We start from the raw sequence: 22143 nt of genomic DNA, 5'->3' as shown, positions 1-22143 counted from the left end.
CAGCAAAGCGATCACTCAATCTGCGTTTGGCATCCCCAATCTAGAGGAGACTGCACAGTGAACAACGAATACTGTGTGTACTAAGTTGGAAGAAGCACAAGTAAATCGTTTGGGGCCCTGGATGGTGGGAAGGGAGGTGGTGAAGGGTTAGGTGTTGCATCTCATGTGCTTGCATGGGAAGATGCTGGGGGAAGAGGAACAGGTGTTGGGGGCGATAGAAGAGTGGACAAGGGTGTCGCAGAGCAGACGTTCCCTTTGGAATGTTGGGAGGGGAGGGAAAGATGTGTTTAGTGATGGCATCACGCTGGAGGTGGCGGAAATGTTGCAAGATGATCCATTGAATGTGCGGGGTGGGAGGTGAGGACGAGGGGGACAAAATCGTGGTTCTGGGAGGGAGGTGAAGTAGTGAGGGTGGAAGTACGGGAAATAGAATGGGCACAGACGAGGGTCATGTCAACCACGATGGAGGGTATACTCGGTTGAGGAGAAAGGAAGACATTTTGGAAGCACTGATGTGGAAGGTGGCATCGTCTGAATAGATGCAATGGAGAAACTGGGAGAATGGAATAGAGTCCATACATTTTTATATTCCCATAGCACTATTCAAAGAAGAGCAGGGGAGTTCTCCCCACTGTCCTGGCCAATATGTATCCCTCAACCAACATAACTAAAATACAGTTCATCTGGTCCTTATCTCATTACTGTTTGTAGGACCTTGCGGTGTGCAAATTGGCTGCTGTGTTTCCTACGTTACAGCAGTGACTACACTTCAAAAAGAACTTCATTGGCTGTAAAAGACTTCGGAATGTCCTGAGGTTGTGAAAAGCTCTTTATAAATACAAGTTATTTTTCTTTCTTTACTTTAAGTCTCATGATGCATCCAATTTTTCTTCATTATTTGCTGTGCTAACCGAAAGTATCTAGGTCTGAATTGATTTGTTTACTGTAATTTGTTTATTCTCCAAACTTAAATTATATAATGTTCAGAGGAGGTGGATTCTATGTTTTTCTTTCTTGCTTCCCTCCCCACTCTTGTCCTTTTTCAGTTCTGACAGTTCTCTAGTGCCCCACCCAAGTGAGTCTATAACAAATTAGTTTGTAGGTTTTGCAAAGAAAAAAACATAACCTAAGAATTAGGAGCGGGAGTAGGCCATATGGCCCCGCGAGCCTGCTCCGCCATTCTATACGATCATGGCTGATCTTCGACTTCAACTCTGCTTTCCCGCACGATCGCCATATCCCTTGATTCCCCATGAGTCCAGAAATCTACCAATTTCAGACTTGAATATACTCAATGATTCAGCATCCACAGCCCTTTGGGGTAGAGAATTCGAAAGATTCACAACCAATGTTCCCTTTAATTTTTTTTGTACTGAGCGGGCCACAAACTCCTTTGAGCGCAACCGTTTTGTCCGTGAACAACTTTTACTACTACAACAACAAATTTTACAACAACAACCACTTAAAAGCATATAAACAATAAAGCCACATTGCCACCCCACCATCTCAAATCATGAGACAATCAAACAAACTCTTAAAAATCATGAAATTATTTACTTTTTTTTGGTTTATAAACCTCATTAGTGGCATAGGCCTAGAAATTTAGTTGCTTGCGCCAGCCAGTAGCACCTTAGGAGGAGTAGATGTTGGGCGCTAAGCGGCTAGCGGCCGGGCGCAGCGCGATCTGCGCCTCTCCCCAACTTCACTCACAATTTAGCGGCGGCGCAAAGTCTTTGCGCGCGCAGATCCTGACGTCATTTCCTCATGCAACGCCCTTTGTGCGCCCCAAACCGGAAATTCAGTCGCAATGCCCTATTGTGCGCCTGGCGCCCCATGCGACTGGTAGAGGGGAACGGTTCACAGTCGATGCGGGGGGCGCAAATTAAAGGGCACTCCTCCTGCACTAGAAAAGGCTGCCATTTCGCAGCACTCCTTGAGAGACGGATCTTTGCAGAGAGACCAAGGTAGAGAGCTTTCTGCTTTGGCTCAACACTCGGACAGGTACTTGTGGCTTCAGGCCACAGCTTTCCACTTGTCTTTGCCTTCATTGACATATCATTGTTTGCTAACATATAATGGGGGCTGCAATGGGTGCAAACACTGGCCTTCTCCATTGCATCCAAAGGGCTCACAGACGCCGTGAGAGAGTGGCAGTCCTGGCTAGACGGAGAGGGGGCAACAGGCGTCGGGAACGGAGGCCTTACCCACCCAGGGTATACCGCCAGCAGTTCTCCTATCTGAACATGTCTGACGAGCAGTGTGTTCGGAGGCTGCGATTCCGAAGGGAGGTGGTCACAGAGACCTGCCACCTGCTTGGCGGTGATCTGCAGCCACATCTGAGGAGCAGGACGTCTCTGTCGGTGGCAGTGAAGGTGACGGTGGCTCTCAACTTCTATGCCACCGGCTCCTTCCAATCCGCTACTGGGGACATTTCCAACATCTCCCAGTTCGCCGTGCATTGCTGCATCCGCCAGGTGACCAATGCCCTTTTCAAAAGGAGACGTCAGTTCATCTCCTTCTCCATGGCCCTTGCCAAGCAGCAACAGCGTGCAATGGGCTTTGCAGCATTCGCGGGCTTCCCCATGGTGCAGGGCGCCATTGACTGCACGCATGTGGCTTTGCGGGCACCTCTGGAGAATGCCGAGGATTACCGCAACCGGAAGGGCTACCATTCGCTCAACATCCAGCTGGCGTGTGACCACAGGCAGCTCATTCTAGCTGTCCAGCTTTCCAGGCAGCAGCCACGAAGCCACGATGCCTTCATCCTGCGCCAGACTTCTGTGGCAGACATGTTCCAGGCCCAGCCTCACCCACGAGGATGGCTTCTCGGGGACAAAGGCTATCCTTTGTGTACCTGGCTGATGACCCCGCTCCGTGCGCCCAGCACCCCTGCTGAAGAGGGATACAACGACAGCCATCAAGCGACCAGGAACATCATTGAGCAAACAATCGGCGTCCTGAAGCAACGGTTCTGCTGTCTGGATCGTTCCGGTGGAGCCCTACAATATTCGCCGGAGCGAGTCTCCCATTTCGTGGTCGTGTGCTGCATGCTGCACAACCTGGCTATCCGCAGGACTCAGCCACTGCCACCAGAGATTGGAGGACCACCTGAGGAGGAGGAGGAGGAGGACCAGCACAGGAGGGAGGCAGAAAGTGCAAGGGCTGTCCGTCGGCGGCTTATTGAATGTCGGTTCTAGGCCCCCTCTCAGGGAATGGCTTGTGCCAATGTCAGCAGAAGAATGTAGCCGCTCCACAAGCCCTCAGCCGAGCAGGGCAACCAGGACTTGCAAAAAAAAACATGCACAGTGCGATTTAAGAACATTAATTTATTGCAAACCTCTGCCCTTCCCACATTACAACCTCATGTTGAGAAGCCCCCTCCAAAAACACAAAACTAACAGTCTCAGCCTTACAAAAACAAAGAAAGACACCAGTCTCGGCCTTACAAAAACACAACTACACCAGTCTCGGCCTTTCAACAAACACAAAGCATTTGTGCAGACCTTCTACTTTTTGCCCTGCGAGGGCGATGCCTTTCGCATCCTTGCTTGGCCCCTGCCCGCCCTGCAGCTCCTCCTCAATGGGAGCCCAGTGGCTGCAGCAAGGCTGGGGGAAGGCTGCTGAGGGTCAGATGGCGAGACGGCAGATGCCCTTGGGGGTCGGCCTGCACCAGCTCTGGCCCTGGAGGGGCCGGCTGCTGACTGCTCCAACTCTGCTTGGGCAGCAGCAGTCTGTCCAGCGGCTCGTGGCAGCTGCAATGGCGGAGTGGCAGTGTCGGCTGCAGGAATGGTGCCAACCTGACAGATCGCAGGTGCTCCCTGGTCGCCTGATACATTGGCACTCGCACGGGCCAGCACTGCAGCATGCGCAGCAAACAGCTGAAGAACAGACTGCTGGGCTGCTGCTGCGCGGCGAGTGCCCTGGCGATGCCTGGCTGATCCAGCGAGGGTGGCAGCAGTTAGTGCCCGTGTGGCCCTGGTCTGTGTCCGCATGACAACAGCCAGTGAATGGACGGCACGACTGAGCACTTGGCTCGAAGCCGCCTGTGCTGCCGCGAAGTCCTGTAGACTCCTGGCCTGTGCTGCTCCAAATTGCTGCACACTCCTTGACAGAGACTCAATGGAGTCAGGCATCCTTGCCACTGCAGCCATGAGCTCATTGTGCCTGCGCTCAGCCTGGACGGCCATTTCCTCCAGGAGCCGCACCTCCTCTGCGCTCACCGTCGCAGGACTGGAGGCCGCACTCACCCTCTGGGGAGAAGTCCGCCGAGCTTCCCCACCCCTCCCGCGTTGCTGCAGGCCGCTGGGCCCCGGAGCTTCACTCTCTCCTCCGACCCTTCCCCCCGGCTCCCCTCCAGGGAAGACGTGTCCCCATCATCGCCATGGGCTGGCGCGGCTGAGGGTGGCACTGATGGGCCGGCTTCCTCTTCCTCCTCCTCGAATTCGGAATCGCTGACAGTGGCAGCTTGAGGGCCCGCCTCCTCACCTGGCGATTCACCATCTGAAAGCAGGAAGGCACAAGAGTAGCTTTAGAGTGAGGACAGGGCGGCAGCGAGGGAGGCATAAGTGCTGCCATGCACTGCATTGGTCAGACAGTGGCAAAGGATGCTGATCTGAGGCGCAAGTGGAAAGAGAGAGGTCAAAAAGGTGATGCCCTTACCATTGGTGCCCAGAACAGGGTCGGCATCTCCACTGGCGACGGGGCCAATCAGCCGGCCTGCCATAATGCGCTCCACACGCTGGTCGAGGTCGGAGAGCTCTTTGACGTCAGGACGGCCTCCCCCGGTCTCACTTAGTTTCCGCCGGTTGTGCGCCACCTTGGCCTGCAAGAGAAAGGACGGCCTCTAAGTACAGTGTGAAGCCCTGATCTTGTCTGCACTGCCTCCCATGGTGGACTGGCCCTGACAGTGTGAAGCCCTGATCTTGTCTGCAATGCCTCCCATGGTCGAATAGCTTGTACAGTGTGTAAAGTGCTGAATGTGCAAGTGATTTTCATGACAGTCCCATAGCTGCTGGATGAGGGCTGGCCATTAGGGCTTTCAGGTCCCTTTGCCCATAAACTGAGGTGCACATGCAGGGATGAGGAGGACACTGGAAAGGGTACTCACCCTGACAACCCGAGTGAGGTCGTTGAACTTTTTCTGGCATTGCACAGGAGTCCTGGCAACCACGCTGTTGGAAGTCACCCTGTTTGAGACCTCCCTCCAGGCTTTGCGGTAGGCGCTGGGCAGCGGCCTCCTGCCACCTTCTGGGAACAGAACATGGCGCCTGCGCTCCACTCCGCCAACCAGCACCCTCAGGTCTCCGTCGCTGAAGCGCTGCGCTCTCTCCATAGCCCTGGGCGTTGTGCAGATGAAGCAGAAGTGGTCAGGCCTAGGTTGAGGGCTGCAGTGTGCAGGGCGTGGCAGGCAAACAAATCCACCCTCCCCCTTTAAGAGCTGACCGGCGCCAGAGTGTCTGCTGTCAATCAACAAATCGCCGCACCTGCGCTGCGCCCGGCCTCGGGGGTATCGCTCAGCCCCGCCGGCTTAGCGCCTAAAGATAGTTGTGCATCGCCTGTTTTAGCGCAGCAGCAACCTCTTGGGGCGATGCGACTGAATATCGGCGAAGGTGGCGCGACTTTGCGCCGGGCGCAAACTTTAGCGGCCGCCCGACTTTAGCGCCCCAAACGTGGCTACACTGAATTTCTAGGCCATAATCTCTAAAAGGTCACAGGTCTTAGAAAAATTATATTACATGTGTCACGTGTTAGAATTTGCTCTGTCACGTGTCCCATCAAAGTTAATCATAACATCTCGGGGTCATTGTCCGATTAGGGTATGCTAATATTGGAGATTAGTCGGGACAAGGGACAAAACAGACGGGTCTGCAACCTCCCATGTGAGGTGTTAATAGCAGATTGGCCAGAAAAATTGAGGCACCGAAGTTAACACATAAGCAATTATTAGCAAGGTCACATTAACTATCTGAGATTGTCCAGGTCATCTCCTATTCCTTTGTAAATTCAGACAGGAAACATCAGGTTAAATTGATTAGCAGTTAAACCATCAAGATGGCCATTATGTCAAAGTCTGGCGGTTTGGTGAGAAGGAACCACGCTTCACTATACATTCTGGGCAAAGCCTCACACATCCCATGCTACCTCAATCAGGTTAGTCAAACACGATTTGCCTTTAACAAATCTGTACTGGCTGTTCCTTATTAATTCATCTGAACCACAGGATCAGATTTAACGTCTCATCCCAAAAACAAATAGATTGGATATTGTTGGTGGAAGGAAAACACTTGATGAACCAAATGACTTGTTTTCTTATTATTACACCAGACATTAGCAATAACTTTGTTTCCAACATTTATTGGGAGGTGCTGAAGCTGGAGTTATTGTGCACTGAGTGCAAACATAAACCCGTTCGAGACTCATGCCTTTAGTACCCTCAATTATCTCTTCAGTTATACCACCACTTTTTCATTGAAGTGCACCCAAAACCACTTTCCATGGGAGCAAAAGCGCTTGTAGAACTGTGGCCTAATTTAAGATTAAAAAGTGCTTTCCTCCCCCCTCCTGCCGTGGTATTTTTCAGCTTTAATCATACACATCATTCACATTAACATTTCCAGTTCAGGACCGTCTTCTTGGGTTACACATCCACAGTTCACCTTTGTCTGCATGAATTGAAATGTGAAACATAAAAGAAAAGTTTGCATGAAGTGGTTAACCAACACACTCGCTGTCTAGAGATCGGGATAATTAAAAAAAAAAGTTAACCTAAAAATAAATGTATTCGAAATATAAGATTTAAAAAAAATGACTGTATTCACTTTCCTGCCCACCACGCAGATTGAGGTCCACAACTTTCTCCAATCAATAACCGGCTACACGGTGTGTTGTTCCAAAGTGCGGCCTGAGACCGCCTTCCTCCGCGGAGCATGCGAGGAGCAGGTCCAGGAAACTGAGCAGGGGTGAGCACAGGCCTCGGCAACACCGAGTGTGCATCTCGGGCCCCGAATCAAAGCCACCAGGTCAGGCGGACGTATGGCGAGGGCCCCGGCACCATTAAATTGATGGTGCAGCGCCTCCCCCATCCTACCCGTCTGTTTCTTCACCTGTTTCCACCCAGTGCGACTCTGTTTCTTTCTTTTGAGTATGCACTGCGGCCCTGGGGAGCTTGCGCACTCTCCGCAGGGAAATCAACGCAGTAGATAGAGCGGTTGCTAGGTCGCAGGGAATTGTGGGTCCAGCGGCCGCAGCCAGTTGACATGCGTCTCTGTGGAAAAAGTACCAACAGATTCCTGAGACAACGCTCGCCGTGTTTCAGGGCTCCGTATGTTAGCAAATTTGGATTGGCTCTGAGGTCCCAAACGACTCTCCCTGTGAGGATTCCCAAGCCATTCTCGCATCGCTATGAATTTTTCCCGCTCGTTGGTCATTGGGCTCCTCCCCCCACTGCAGCTGTCCAGCTCATGCGCGGCCTGTGAATTTAAGTGCGTGGGACCTTACAGATCGCTGCGCACCTTATAGGGTACATTGTTCACGACCTTGTAAGTGAAGAAATTCCTCCTCATCTCAGTCTTAAATGGCTGACCCCTTATCCTGAGACTATGCCCCCTAGTTCTAGACTCTCCAGCCAGGGAAAACAACCTCTCGGCATCTACCCTGTCAATCCCCCTCAGAATCTTGTATGTTTCAATGAGATCACCTCTCATTCTTCTAAACTCCAGAGAGTATAGGCCCAATCTACTCAACCTCTCCTCATAGGACTACCCTCTCATCCCAGGAATCACTCTAGTGAACCTTCGTTGCACTACTTCTAAGGCAAGCTTATCCTTCCTCAGATAAGGAGACCAGAACTCTGCACAGTACTCCAGGTGTGGTGTCACCAAAGCCCTGTACAATTGTAACAAGACTTCCAACCCCCTTGCCATAAAGGCCAACGTGCCATTTGCCTTCCTAATTGCCTGCTGTACCTGCATGCTAACTTTGTGTTCCCTGTACAAGGACACCTAAATCTCTCTGAACACCCAAGATTTAATAGTTATTCACCATATAAAAAAAATTCTGTTTTTCTATTCTTCCTACCAAAGTGAATAACCTCACCTTTCCCCACATTATACTCCATCTGCCACCTTACTGCCCACTCACTTAACCTGTCTATATCCCTTTGCAGACTCTCTGTCCTCCTCACAGATTGCTTTCCCACCTATCTTTGTATCATCAGCAAACTTGGATACATTACACTCGGTCCCTTCATCTAAGTCATTACTATAGATTGTAAATAGCTGAGGCCCAAGCACTGATCTTGCAAGCCCACGAGCTACAGCCTGCCAACCTGAAAATGACCCGTTTATCCCTACTCTGTTTTCTGTTCATTAACCAATCCTCTATCCATGCTAATACATTACCCCCAACCCCATGAGCTCTTATCTTGCGTAACAACTTTTTATGTGGCACCTTATCAAATGCTAAATGACCAAGCACATTTCTGTTTCTATCAGGGGTCCTCGTGAGCACTTTTCATCAGGAGTAGGAACTCTGGCCACATATTCCCTCACTACACAACTGCCAGTCCCCCACCAAAATGCCCCAACTAATTCACCACAGATCAGGAATTATTATCCGTTCTTCCTGGACTATACAGCTCAGTACAGCCATCATGCAGTACGTTTACCTGCAGAACTATGAAGGGAACTCCAGGGGCCAAATTTGAATGCTGGCAATGTAACCATAATTACATTTTAACCATAGTCAGTCTCTCTTCTGAAGTTTAATGCTGAATTACACTGGTTGCAACAAGACCCATCCAGCTCAGTTCACTTGGCTTTGGTCCTTAAAACAGTTTCTATTTTCCCATTTAAGATACCAATGTTCTTCAAAAGGAAAGAAAGAAATTATTTCTGTTTAAATTACTTTCCCATCCCTGTAGGAGGGAGAAAACAAATATAGATATCGACAGTTCTGTCAAATTTCTTGCCTAACAAAAACTCACTATTTAGGGTCTCCTTCCTCCAAAAGCCACTCCAATGAATTCTGTTCTAGAATGGGGCACTTGCATCCCAAATCAAATCCATAAAATACTAGTAGCCAGTGGAATTATTGTTCCCTGGGGCCATAGAGCTCCAGGGCTAATGTAAAGTTTTGTGTCCACTGAAATGAATGAAACCATTCAGGGGACAGGTTTCTCCATGCAACTGACATCTCTGGAACAGCTCAGAACGGAAGGAGATGTGTGTGCAACAGGTTCAACAATATTTCAGTATTGATGATAACACTTATTTTTTCACGTGAACATGAGGGAACAATTTCAAACAGAAAATCAGCCTTTGCAGTTGATTTAATGTACTAAAGTGAGAAAGAGCTTGGAGCATTGTTTTGATTTGCTGTAGTATAACATTATATGCATTGTCACCTCCAAGACAATACTATTAACCTAGACATTCCCTCTCCATGAAATATTTAGAAAGGAGACTTTGGTTAAAAGCACAAACAAAAGTTTGTTTTGGCCGTTTAAAAAACATATATATAATCAGTTAATAAAAGCTGCATTTAGATACAGTCACTCCAGTGACAAGCAGGGATGTTTGGATATTGAGCCTAGGTCCAGAAACATTGTACCTTAGTAGTACATGTATTAATGGTTTGTAAATATTGGATGCTATTAACATATGTTGGAACTTTAAAAGAACTTTGAAAATTAGATTTGTATGTTTAGAATGCACTCTGAAAGGCAAGGCCGTTGGGATTCTTGTAAACAAATTGTTATTCACAAAAATTACTTATATTCTACTAGATAACAATCATTAAGTTATCAATATTAGTCTAATGAGTGTATTATCAGTTAAGAATATTTACAGTTACTTTATAATTAATACTACAAAAAATGAACACAACTAAAACTTAGCTGTAAGTAGCTAAGAATATTCAGGTTATAAGTAGCTATGAATATTGTCAAATTTCCTTGTTGAAAGTAGTTTACATGTTTCTGTTAAATAACAATTGTAATGTACTCTTCTGCAGTATTTACACACTTTTATGTAATTTATTTCATTTAATTTATATTGACACTTCTGGCACTTCAAGTTATTTTTAAACAATCTATGAAGATTGTACTTCTAGGTCATTGTATTAACATAGGAAAAATTGTAAAGATTTGATATACTTTTTTAAAAATGCAAAATGAGTAATGATCTTGACTGCAATGCCTACTTTTGGTTTTATATTTTGTTATTTAGGTTGACTACCAAATGGCAGGTGGCCAAAAACAAAATTGATATCTTTATCTGTTTAGCTTGGATGTGTTTAAAATTGTTATTAGTACTAATGTGTCACATTTGGATTGTCACTGTGAATTGTTATTGTGCAGTATTAATGTGGCCTGTGCTTTATGTTTTGTGCAATGTTTTGGAAAATGTTCTTAGCATGTTGTGATTGCAGTACCCTGCCTGGAAAAAAAGAGGGTTGACTCTTTTATTACTTGTTTAGCGGTAACGTCACGTTTCTACTAACACATTGCTTTAGGACTTAGAATGCCATTATAACACAGTAAATTGAAAAGGACAATAATTGAAGCTCTAAAACTGTGAAAGTTGTACCTTTGTTTCACAAGCAACTATCACGGGATAACAACTGCAAGAAACATTAACACAAATATTGAACTGTAACATAAAGCTCTTGCCAAGGCTGCTTTAGAAGTGCAATCAAACATTTGCACTGCCCTACCAGAACTGTAACCTTTTGCAACTTTAAGCAGTAACAGCCAGAACTCAAAGACTTAAACAATGAGAGAAGCAGTGATGTTACCCAAGCAAGCCTGTAATAAAGGAGTGGACCCTTCCCTTCCATAGCTGTGTGCCAGTCTCATGCGTCAGCTTACCATCGTTTCATTCCATCCATCCTAGGAGACTACAGAAAAACACTGAGGAGCATGTGAAACGAAGTGCTGAATTTGCAGATGGTTTGCTTTCAAAGGCCTTGAAAGACATTCAGTCAGGGGCATTGGACATGAACAAAGCAGCCATACTTTATGGAATACCTCACCAAACTTTACTTCTCCATTTGGAAGCCTTATCAGGAGGAGCAGCAACACTGAAAAGTAAAACCAGAGATACCAGGGAAAGTTGTTTCTCGAAGACCTTTGGGGAACCTAATGCTCTTCTGCAAAAAGTTGCATTGTGGGCTAGAGCTCAGGCAGAACGTAGTCCCGATCAATGCAGCGAGCACCGAAAGCTCACTCATCTTGAAACCTCAGAGTTGAAATTCCCCACTGCTTCCAGTTACCTCCATCAGTTAACCCTGCAAAGAATGGTTACGCAGCTAAAAGAAAAAGATGACGGCCTTCATAATGAAAGTGTCAGTAGTTCTGTTGTTCAGTTAAAAATCCCTCAGGTACGAGCAAGCTCTGTGCCCAAGTCCCAGCCTGACAGCTGTGGTCTCTTTGATGTTATGTACCAGGTATCAAAAACCTCCTCGCTGCTGGAAGGATCAGCTCTTCAAAAACTCAAAACTATCCTGCCCAAGCAGAGTAAAATTGAATGTTCTTTACCTTTGACTCATTCTAGTGTTGATTCCTACCTACTGCATGGAGACCTTTCTCCGCTATGTCTTAATGTAAAGAATGGCACGATTGATGTGGTTTCTGAAAATGATAGTCAGGATCATATTAGTCTAAAAGACAGTAAACAGCCAAGAAAAAAGCGCGGCCGCTATCGGCAATATGATCATGACATTTTGGAAGAAGCTATTACAATGGTAATGAGTGGGAAAATGAGTGTCTCTAAAGCACAAGGAATTTATGGAGTACCTCACAGCACTTTAGAATACAAAGTAAAAGAACGATCTGGGACACTGAAGACACCTCCGAAGAAGAAGCTCAGATTAACAGACACTGGGTTGTTCAGTATGACAAATTCAGGGACAAGCAGCTCCAAAAGTAGCAACAAGTCTACATAAATCCTCTTAAAGGGATGTGACTCAGATGGACTTCACCATACAGTAAATGCTAATTCAACTAGTATTGTAAAACCACCCTTTGGCCTTCAGGCAAAGCATAGTTTCAAGCAGGGATTTGACTGTACGTAAAAAGGAATATACTTAGTACAGTCGCATGTGCTAGTTCTCATCTTAATGCTCTTGTAGAATAAAACTAATTGATTGTGATTTAGAAAAGTTAATGTCTAGTATGGAAAATGCCGCATTAGAGGTGTTTTCAATAATTCAGTTGTAAGACACGAATAATAGTCACACACAGCATTATTTTATAGGATTGGCTCACTGAGCCCAAGTCAGGAATAGAAATGAACTGACCAGTCTTACTACCTAAAGTAGGTAAGGAAACTCAATTCTTAAGTATAAAATCAACCTGCCAACTTATTAAAAGTACAGTGAATTCATAAATTTAGAGATAAACTTGTAAACATTTTTTAATCAGTGAAGACTTTCAGAGCACATTGTGTGCTATGTTTAAGTCCTGGCTATTGTGTATAAATTACACAGTTCAGATGTACATGTCAAATTGTGGAGTAATGCAGACATTCATTTCACTAGTTTTAAAATGCAAATTTTAGGGCGTGCCAACAGTGGATTGGCTGGTTAAAGCATATAGTGTTTTAGGAGCTGTGAAATTCTGTACTACATAATCTGTGCTGTTGGCAAGATATTTATTTATTTATTTTATGAGGCTGTCGTTCACTCCATTTGCCCCTGTAATCTCCCCAGTTCACTTACCACGTGCTACTTTGCAGGCAAACGGTCTGCTCGTAAGTCTCGTGCCTTCCACTGGCTGACTTTACAGCAACCATGAGAAGAAGACTTCTGTCCCACCCCGACCACCTCTTGCATGGAAGCACAGAGTGGATGAAATTGGCAACTCAGTAAAATGGGAGATTAAACCTCTGTGTCCATGCATAAAACATTGGAGCTCCAGAGTGCCCACTATTGGCAGATATTTTAGTTCTAAAACTTCTCATTTGTAGTTGGCTTTTGGGTACCTATACTTACATATGATTGGAAAAAGTTTAAAATGTCACACGTCTAAAATTTGGGGGTTTGGGAAAGGAGAGAATTCCTAGATAGATACTCCGATTTTATGCGATACTTGGAAATTGAAAATGCAAATTCGAAAAATCTTAATTTTATTGAGAAATAGATAAGCTATTGGTGCAAAAGAAATGACTAACAAATCGATAGAGCACTGTATAGAGCATGATGCATAAAATGCACTGAATAAGCTTGGGAATAGTATGTATTGCTCTCGTTAGTCTGTATTTAATGAAAAATTTGTAGGTATAGTATGTTGTAACAAGGTTGCAATTTCTCACACTCCCAAGACAGAATTTTGCTAACTGTAAACTTACCTGCTGCTAAGTTAAGTGTGTTCTTGTCAGAGACTTTGAAAATTCTTCAAGTTTTACAAAGATAATCCAACCGTTTCAGTTTTTGTGTCCATATACATAATCATTGAGTACCAAATTCAGCAGTTCCTTTTCTTCTAGTATTACAAAGGTAATCCAACCATTTCAGTTTTGTTGTCCATATACATTATCATTTAACGAGTACCAAATTCAGCAGTTGCATTTTGGCATGGATTTAACAGAAGAAAGCTTTTTGAATTCAGGGTCTCGGTAGGATTAGATAAGAAAGAAAAGCTTTGAACAGTTTTAAGTCTCTCTTCTGTTGCTGATGATCCAGTTTTCTAATTTTGTGACTTGGAATAGGGCAAATTTTTAAAAAACTTTTGTGTGAATTTGTGTTTAAGGCCAAGCCTTTATAGTTCGTGCTGAAGTTTTTGAAACAAAGTTGAGAAATTTTGTTCTGAATTTTAAGGGTTAGATGAAGTTACCTTTTCTCTTTAAAGTATGTCATATAATATGAAAGATGTCATATAATATGAAAGAAAGATTGGGCTTGCTCTGCCAGCTACTGAGTTTGGCAGTATAAATGTGGCATCATTCTGCTAACATGCCATAAAAAGAAAGTGACATGATTCAATTTAGTAATTTTTAGAATTTGGCCACAATTTGAGCAAAAGTAATTAAAATGCTGAGCAAGCCCTACATGACATGGTTCTAACTTAGTACTCGGGATGTCACGATATTATGATAGTCATGTAAAATGCATGGTCATCGTTCTGATTCCTCTCTATCTCTTCCTGCTATTTTTACGTTATAAGACTTTTAGTGATCTGAACCGTGCAACAGGAAAAGTCATCTTTTTGTAGTAAAACATTACAATGGCATTTCAAATTTTTACTTTGAGCAAAAGATTAAAGTAACTGAGAAAATACATACATGTAGTAAGCAAATCGGTTTCAGGTCGAATGGAGGAAATGGACCATTTAAAATAAGGAAAACATTTAAACTTTTTAGAGGATCACTGGCATTATTCATTGAAATTGAATGGAACAAATTTAGTAGTTTCTCATTTTTCTTAATTTTTTGGGAGCTTCTTAGCCTTTTGTAAAGTGTATAAAACACAAGTTTTTAATGACCTTTAGTGATAGGAAAGCAGATTCCTGAAATGCGACTTATTTAATTACTGTGCCACTATCTGTTTTAATTGAATTTTTCCCCCATAAAATATGTTAATATCGTGACATACCATCTTTAGTACTTAAGAATGTTTCTGGAAAAAATTTTGTATTACAAAACAGTGCCTCTGTTTTTAGAATTACTGCTCAGTAATGTTTAAAACTATTTCTGGTAGATAATGGGGAAATTTTATATTGTATATTATGTTTAGTAAAACTGATTTTTAGTTGTTTACAGTAAGTACAGATTTATCACTTCTGTTTATTTTCAAATTGCAGTACAGTATTTCCATTATCACAGTAATATAGCTAAACTCTGTGGCTGCCTTGATTTAAAAAAAAATTGGTTAATGTAAAACTGATTTTAGATGATTAGTTATATTTATGCATAAATCAATTGCACTATATTCATGAATTATTTATTACAATATTTTCTAATGAAAACAATGTTATCTGGACAATGTGTCTTTGGTGTTAAACATTTACTGTGGATCTGTTTTCCTATGATGTGTTGTTTAATAATCCTCAATCTGTACAGACTTCAGCTGTTTTAATTATTGTGTTTATAGGTTGTAATTTGTAGTAAAGCACTTTGATGCTTTTGCACATAAAATTGAAAACTAGTAAAATGTGATCAAGTTGTCTTTTTTATGTACAGTAGATGGTAAAGTTGAATGTCCTCCGTAATCATTATTCTGCATCCTACTAGACAGAAAAATATCAGTAGTTTAAACTATTTTACATGACTAATACTAAAGTTTTCTCTTACTTCTGTTCTCCAGTTATGCTAGCCAAAGTACCTGGGCAGCAATAGAACTTAATTTGTACTATAAGAAATATTGACAATATGCACACATTTGCTTGCATTAGTAACCTGTGCATTTCAGTCCCATTTTGCAAAGAAATGTATTAATTATTGCTTTTATAAAAGTTGTTTCTGCTTTATTTAGAGATGAGGGGTAGAATTTCCACAGGGGTTCTCCTGATCTCCTACAGAAACTTTGGTATAACCCCAGGAGAAAAGGCATAAACAGTTTTTCCTGCATTTGTGGCAATATTACAGCAGGATATCAGGACAACCCCTGCAGAAATTCTACCCCAAGGAGTGATAAGGTGACAAACCATTTGAATCTGTTGGTCCTCTTAAGACATTAGGAATTTCCACAACATAAATTGGCATATCTTTTCATAATGCACACATGGTTTCTAGTAACGTGATATAATATCAGCACAAGTCAACATCGCCTTTTAGTTTTTGATGAAATTGCGTAGTCATCTATACAGCGTAAGAAAAACTCTGCTGAAGCTTAGCTTTTCATCCCCCTAAAACCCTAATTTTATATCCTTAAATGGTAACAGTTATACATGATAATTCATCTAGGTTTTATCACATTTGAAGATCAAGAATTGGGGTTATTTTAAGGAACTTTCTTTGTTTATCTTAAGACGTGTCATGGTAATACTTGGGTGAAGGAAAAACTGAAGTGTTGTCAAAGTTCTGTTTTGAAATGTAATCAATGGAAATGATCAGGGTTTATTTTTGTGAATGTCCATAATTTCTTCTCTACTCCATAATATTTCACTGAAATTTCAAAAACATTTATATTTTGTTTTGAAGGTAAATAATGGCTATTTTGTATTGGAAATCATTAATGCTCTGCATGAGAAGAACATGTGTACATATCAAGTAAAGGTGCTGACCTGAACATTAGATTAGTGGGGCTAATTAGTGAGAAGGTGGAAGAGGAATGCATAAACTAGCTTATCGTTGAATATGGATACTGTTAACTACATTAAGATCAGGAGTAGGCCATTCAGCCCCTCGAGCCTGTTCTGCCATCCAATTAAATCATGACTGATCTGTACCTCAACTCCATTTACCTGCCTTTGCTGCATATCCCTAGATACCCTTAACTAACAAAAATCTATCTATCTCAGTCTTGAAAGCTCCAATTGTCCTAGCATCTGCAGCCTTTGGAAACGAGAGTTCCAGATTTCTACTACCCCATGTGCAAAAGCACTTTCTCCTTTTTGCTCCGACTGGCCTAGCTCTAATTTTAAGATTATGTCCCTTGTTCCTGATTTTCCTCCACTGGAGGAAATAGTTTCTCTATATCTACCCTATCAAATCCTTTTAACATTTTAAACACCTCAATCAGACCATCCCTCAGTCTTCTATTCTTAAGGGAATACAAGACAAGTTTATGTAACTTGTCCTCATAATGTAACCCTCTAAGCCCCTTTTGTATTTTTTAATATAAACCTGTGTTGGTAGGGTTGCAGATGGTGTTGTCAAATAAATTTATAGGCCTTTGAACTGAGAGGGGAATTGAAAGAGGGGAAGAGAAGAAACACCACTTTGCTAAATGAAGGCGTTGCAGAAGCTTGACGAAATCAAGAGTTTAAGAAGCAGAGACCTGTCTAGGTGGTAAGCAGTGCCATGTATTTGGGAGCTTGGTGCTGGCTTACTAACTCTATAGCACAAGTGGACTGGCTTTAGTAATTGAGTAATTGGGAAGATTTCAAATTCTAATCCTGTCTGTGCTGAATTGGTGAATGTCAGTACAGTAGTAAGGACACTGCAGTTAGCTTATGTGTGGGCAGTGGAGGGTAAAAGCCACCAGATTTCCCATTCTTGTTTGCTAGCTAGTAAAGATAGCGCTAGTAAAGATAGCTAACTATATCTCTGAAAAGCATACATGAAGATGTCAAGCAAAGGCAGGATTAAACTCTGTTATTATTGCCTTCCTCCACCTCAGTCAAATAGTGTGCTTATAGGTTAAATTATGACTTGTGCAGAAGTATGGGAGAGCTTCTGGCACCTGTGAACTATTGTTCAACCATGAGTCAATTTCTTTAGAAAAGGGAGAGAGAAATGTCATTTAAACTTTAAAAAATCTCCAAGGCCATCTCTATGTGCCAAATGTTGAGTATCTGGTACCAGTTGAGCTGTAGAATTCAATACATTACTGATGCATTTTGAAATAGCATAAGGGGGCTTATGATACACGTTGGGTTTGTAATTCAGTAGAGAACCAAGCTGAAGACAAAAAGTACAGGGGAGCACTGTACTTTTGGAAAAAGGACACTGTAAAAGGAAATAAGAGGGGCAAAGAGAGTATATGAGAATAGATTAGCGGGTAACATAAAAGGGAACCCAAAAGCCTTCTATAAACATAAATAGTGGAAGGGTGGTGCCAATTAAGGACCAAAAAAGAGATCATCTTGTGGAGGCAGAGGGCATGGCTGAGGTACTAAATGAGTACTTTGCATCTGTCTTCATTAAAGAACAGGATGCTGCCAATGTCACAGTAAAGGAGGTAGGAGAGAAATTGGATAGAAAGAAAATAGATAAAGAGGAGGTATTTAAAAGGTTGCCATTGCTCAAAGTAGAAAAGTCACCCTGCCTAGATGGGATGCATCCTAGGTTGCTGAGGGAAGAAAGGGTTGGAAATTGCGGAGGCTCTGGCCATAATCTTCCAATCCTCCTTAGATATGGGAGTGGTGCCAGAGGACTGGAGGATTGAAAATGTTACGCCTCTGTTCAAAAAGGAGCGGGATACACCCAGCAAATACAGGCCAGTGAGCCTAACGTCGGTGGTGGGGAGACTAATCTAGGACAAAATGAATTGCACTTGGAATAATATGGGTTAATAAATGAAAGCCAGCATGGATTTGTTAACAGGCAAATTGAGCTTGACTAACCTGATTTGAGTCCTTTGATGAAGTAATGGAGTGGTTTGATGAGGGTAGTGCGGTTGATACTGTGTGCATGGAATTTTAAGACATTTGTCAAAGTACCACATAATAGACTTGTTAGCAAAATTGAAGCCCATGGGAATAAAGGGGCAGTGGCTGCGTGGATACAAAATTGGCTAAGGGACCGAAAGCAGAGTAGTGGGGAGCGGTTGTTTTTCAGACTGGAGGGAAGTGTGCTGTGGTGTCCCACAGGGGTCAGTATTGGGACCACTGCTCTTTGATGTATATTAATGACCTGGACTTGGGTATGCAGGGCATAATTTCAAATTTTGCAGATGACACGAAACTCAGAAAGGTAGTAAACAATGAAGAGGATAGTAGCAGACTTCAGGAGGACATAGACAGACTGGGATAATGGGCAGATAAGTGGCAGATGAAATTTCACACAGGGAAGTGTGAAGTAATTAATTTTGGTAGGAAGAATGAGAAAAGGCAATATAAACTAATTGGTACAATTTTAAAGGGGGTGCAGGAACAGAGACACCTGGGGGTATTCGTCCATAAATCTTTGAAGGTACCAGGACAACTGGATAAGGCTGTTAAAAAGGCATAAGGAATCTTTGGCTTTATAAATAGAGGCATAGAGTACAAAAGCAAGGAAGTTATGGTAAATCTTTATAAAACACTGGTTAGGCCCCATCTGGAGTATTGTGTCCAATTCTGGGCACCACACTTTAGGAAGGATGCCAAGGCCTTAGGGTGCCGTGTAGATTTACTAGAATGGCACCAGGCATGAGTGACTTCAGTTACATGGAGAGACTAGAGATACTGAGGTTGTTCTCCTTGGAGCATAGAATGTTGAGGGAAGATTTGATAGAGGCATTCAAATTCATGAATAGTTTTTATAGGTTAAATAAGGAGAAACTATTTCCAGTGGCAGAAGGGTCGGTAACCAGAGGGCACAGACTTAAGGTAATTGGCAAAAGAACGAGAGGCAACATGAGGGGAAAAAATTACGCAACAGGTTCTTATGATCTGGAATGCGCTGCCTGAAAGGGTGGTGGAAACAGATTCAATAATAACTTTCAAAAGAGAATTGGATAAATACTTGAAATGGAAAAATTAAAGGGCTATGGGGAAAGAGCAGGGGGAATGGGACTAATTGGATAGCTCTTTCAAAGAGCCAGCACAGACACAATGGGCCTCCTTCTATGCTTCTATGATCTAGTTACATAATTAGGTTTTATAAATGTGTATATACCAGGCCTGATTCCTTTTATATGTGCCTATTTTTCTTTTCACGTTGGTGCCTGATTGCAGGCACTTTTGAGGACTTGTTAACTCTTCCCTTTTTTCTAAATATAACAATGTTGCATAATTTCTAGTGTAAGCTATAAAGGATTACTCCAGAATAGTGCACTGCAATCGTTTTCTGAAGTATTTATGTAAATAGTTGACCGTATACTGATCTCCCAAACTTCATATAGTGAGAGTTTGGGTAGTAAAACAGCATTTTGGCATTCACCTCTGTTCCTGACATTCTTCTCTTTCCCCCGTTTTCTTTCTTACTCCTTTCCCCCCCCCCCCCCACCCCCCAAAACCCTGCACTCTTTCATTGCTTTCAGCAGCGTGGTGGCAAGGGAATTGCTGAGAAGATGCATCCCTGATTAGGAGACAGCCACTATGCGGTAAGATTTAAAGATAGCTTTGCTTTCGGATACATTTTTATATTTTCTTGTTTTGGAGTGGGAGAAATTTTTTGCATGCATAATGAAGGATAAATTCATTCTAGGTTCTTCTGGAATATTCCTCTAATCAAGTAGAGACATAATCACTTTAGTGAGCACTTTATTGTATTAGCTCTGGCATTATTATTCAGCTTAAAATTTTCACAGTTCTATTCTTTATTGTAATTTTTTTGTGTTAGTAAAAATTTTGAGCATTGTGCTAGTTTGGAGAACTGAGTTCTTTCTATAAATAAAAAGGAAAATCAAACAAAATGTTGGAAATACAGAGTAGGTCAGTGAGTATCTGTAGAGAGAAGACAGCTTTGTGATTTAGATGTATACACTTTGTCAGAACTGTAAACTGAAGACTGCCTTAATAGGACTGAACTAAACAAAGGAGCTGGGGAGAGTAATGGGGATAAACCAAGAATACTGAATCCTATCAGAAGTTAATGGGTTAAAAACTGGAAGAAGGTGATAATTGGATGATCTGTAAAAGGTCATCTCAATGAGACAATGGAAAGGCATTAAAAGAACAAAGAAACTGGGAGATAGCTGAGGACTGAAGTTTTTAAAGTTGGTGTTGAGAGGAGGGGCTGCAGGAGAAAAATGTGAAGCTTTTTTCATATGACAGGAAAAGCTTATGGGATGTCTAGTTTGGCCATCCATTCGATGGTCTCCTGAGATGCCGTGTGGAGAAATGAGGTGCCTCCTGCAACAGATCTTAGTGGGCCGGTTGATGCGATATGTTCCAAGGTCTGGGACTCTTGGCTGCAGTCGCACTTCAGGTCATCCCTCATCTTCCACTTGTGGAGCACGTAGCTGCATCGTCCATGTCCTGTGCGGATTTAGTTGATCGCTGTCCACGGTCTTCGAGGGAGGTGGAAGCCAGGGACCTCTGCTGTTGGGTCAGTAATGAGGTGTTGGTTCTTCATGTAGCATGCATCCCATGATTTTGCCCATCTAGATAGTGGGCCAATATCAGCTGCATGAATATTGGCTGCTGTTTCCCAGAATAGCCAGTGCAATTTTAAGCGCTTTCGTGGTGGGTTTTTCAAGTCTTCATGAATGGGAAGGTCGATGTTACTCATGATTTTTTCCATCTCATGGTGCACGGTGACGAATGGCAGGTGGGGCAATGTGGGACAGCACTGGGAGCCACTCAGTTGGAGTGGACTTGAGCGTCCCTGACACCGTCCTTATGGCGGCGTTTAGCTGCACGTCCACAATCTTTGTGTGGTGGTTGCAGGACCATGAGGCAGTGCAGTATTCTGCAGCAGAGTAGACTAGGGCCACTGTTGCGGTGCAAAGTGTTCTGGCAGTGCTCTCCCATGACGTTCCAGCGAGTTTCCGGATCAGGTTCAGCTTTTTTGGTGAGATGAGGCCGATAGGTGAGAGTCCTGTCCAGGGTGACGCCCAGGTATTTTGGGTGGGGTTTCATGGGTAAGTCACCTTCCGCAGAAGGAAACGTTGAGTTCTTTCCCGGCGTCGTTGTTCAGATGGAACACCGACACAACTGTCTTCTCTGATGACAACCTACACATGGTCTCCTTCAATGTTCCCTGTAAGCTGTGCCGCGCTTCAGGGAACCCGTGCAGCTGGCTTTTCAATACAAAAACCGCGCAAGCGTGGTATTTTGTCTGGCCCACGCAGCCCCTTAAAGGGGCCACGCAGGGCCAAACAATATTCGAGGAAACATTGGTCTCCCTGTGTGTCTTAGTTCACCGAGAACTTGCCAGCTAATGTCATCAAGAAGACGACCAAACGCCTCCCCATCTGAAAAGCATGAAAGCATCGAATTAAGTTTGCTGAAACCTCATTAGGGATTAAGAAGAACAATGCAACAAACCAAAAACTGAGCAACCAGGGAGTAAAAGGGGGAATTGAAGTAGCAATCCACGGGGAGGGCAGGGAGACAAAACGGTCACCAAATCTGCATTTGGTTTCCCCGACACACACAAGCAGTAAATACAGTACACTGGATTGGAGGAGCTACATGTAAATTACTGTCTCACATAGAAGTGGTGTTTGGTGTCTAGCACGGTATTGTGGGATGAAGTGAATGGCAGTTAATGGAGAAAGTGCCAGAGGAAGGGCACTGGAAGTCAGGTTTGTGGACAAATGAACATGATTATCCCAAAGTGAATGGCTCATCCAGAAAGCAGAGAGGAAGGGAAGATGTGCTTGAGGGTGGGATCA

At 43.4% G+C, this 22143-nt stretch overlaps 2 protein-coding genes across 6 annotated transcripts in view; both read left to right on the top strand.

Moving 5' to 3' along the window:
• The window catches only part of LOC147123132 (uncharacterized), a 162857-nt gene that overhangs the window by 121302 nt on the left and 19412 nt on the right, over positions 1 to 22143 (top strand). Inside the window, exon 1 of one of the 5 annotated variants that reach the window (XM_085967053.1) lies at positions 19823 to 19905. The exons of the other annotated variants lie outside the window; for them this stretch is intronic. Coding sequence (XP_085823179.1) covers positions 19901 to 19905 — 5 coding nt within the window. The 5' untranslated portion in view covers positions 19823 to 19900. Of the gene's footprint in view, positions 1 to 19822; positions 19906 to 22143 lie in introns of those variants that run through there. 5 annotated transcript variants of the gene reach the window in all.
• Positions 10789 to 15152, top strand: LOC147123133 (ligand-dependent nuclear receptor corepressor-like protein; the record flags this gene model as incomplete). Its single annotated transcript, XM_086004297.1, has 1 exon — positions 10789 to 15152. A coding segment is annotated over one exon (1155 nt), but the record flags the coding sequence as incomplete, so codon positions are not given.

This window comes from Somniosus microcephalus, chromosome 2, assembly GCF_052327205.1.
Source record: "Somniosus microcephalus isolate GS21.2 chromosome 2, FLI_Smic_1.0, whole genome shotgun sequence".
In the NCBI taxonomy this organism is placed as follows: Eukaryota; Metazoa; Chordata; class Chondrichthyes; order Squaliformes; family Somniosidae; genus Somniosus; species Somniosus microcephalus.
Note: the sequence above shows the minus strand (reverse complement) of the source record. Positions and strands in the feature narration are given on the sequence as shown.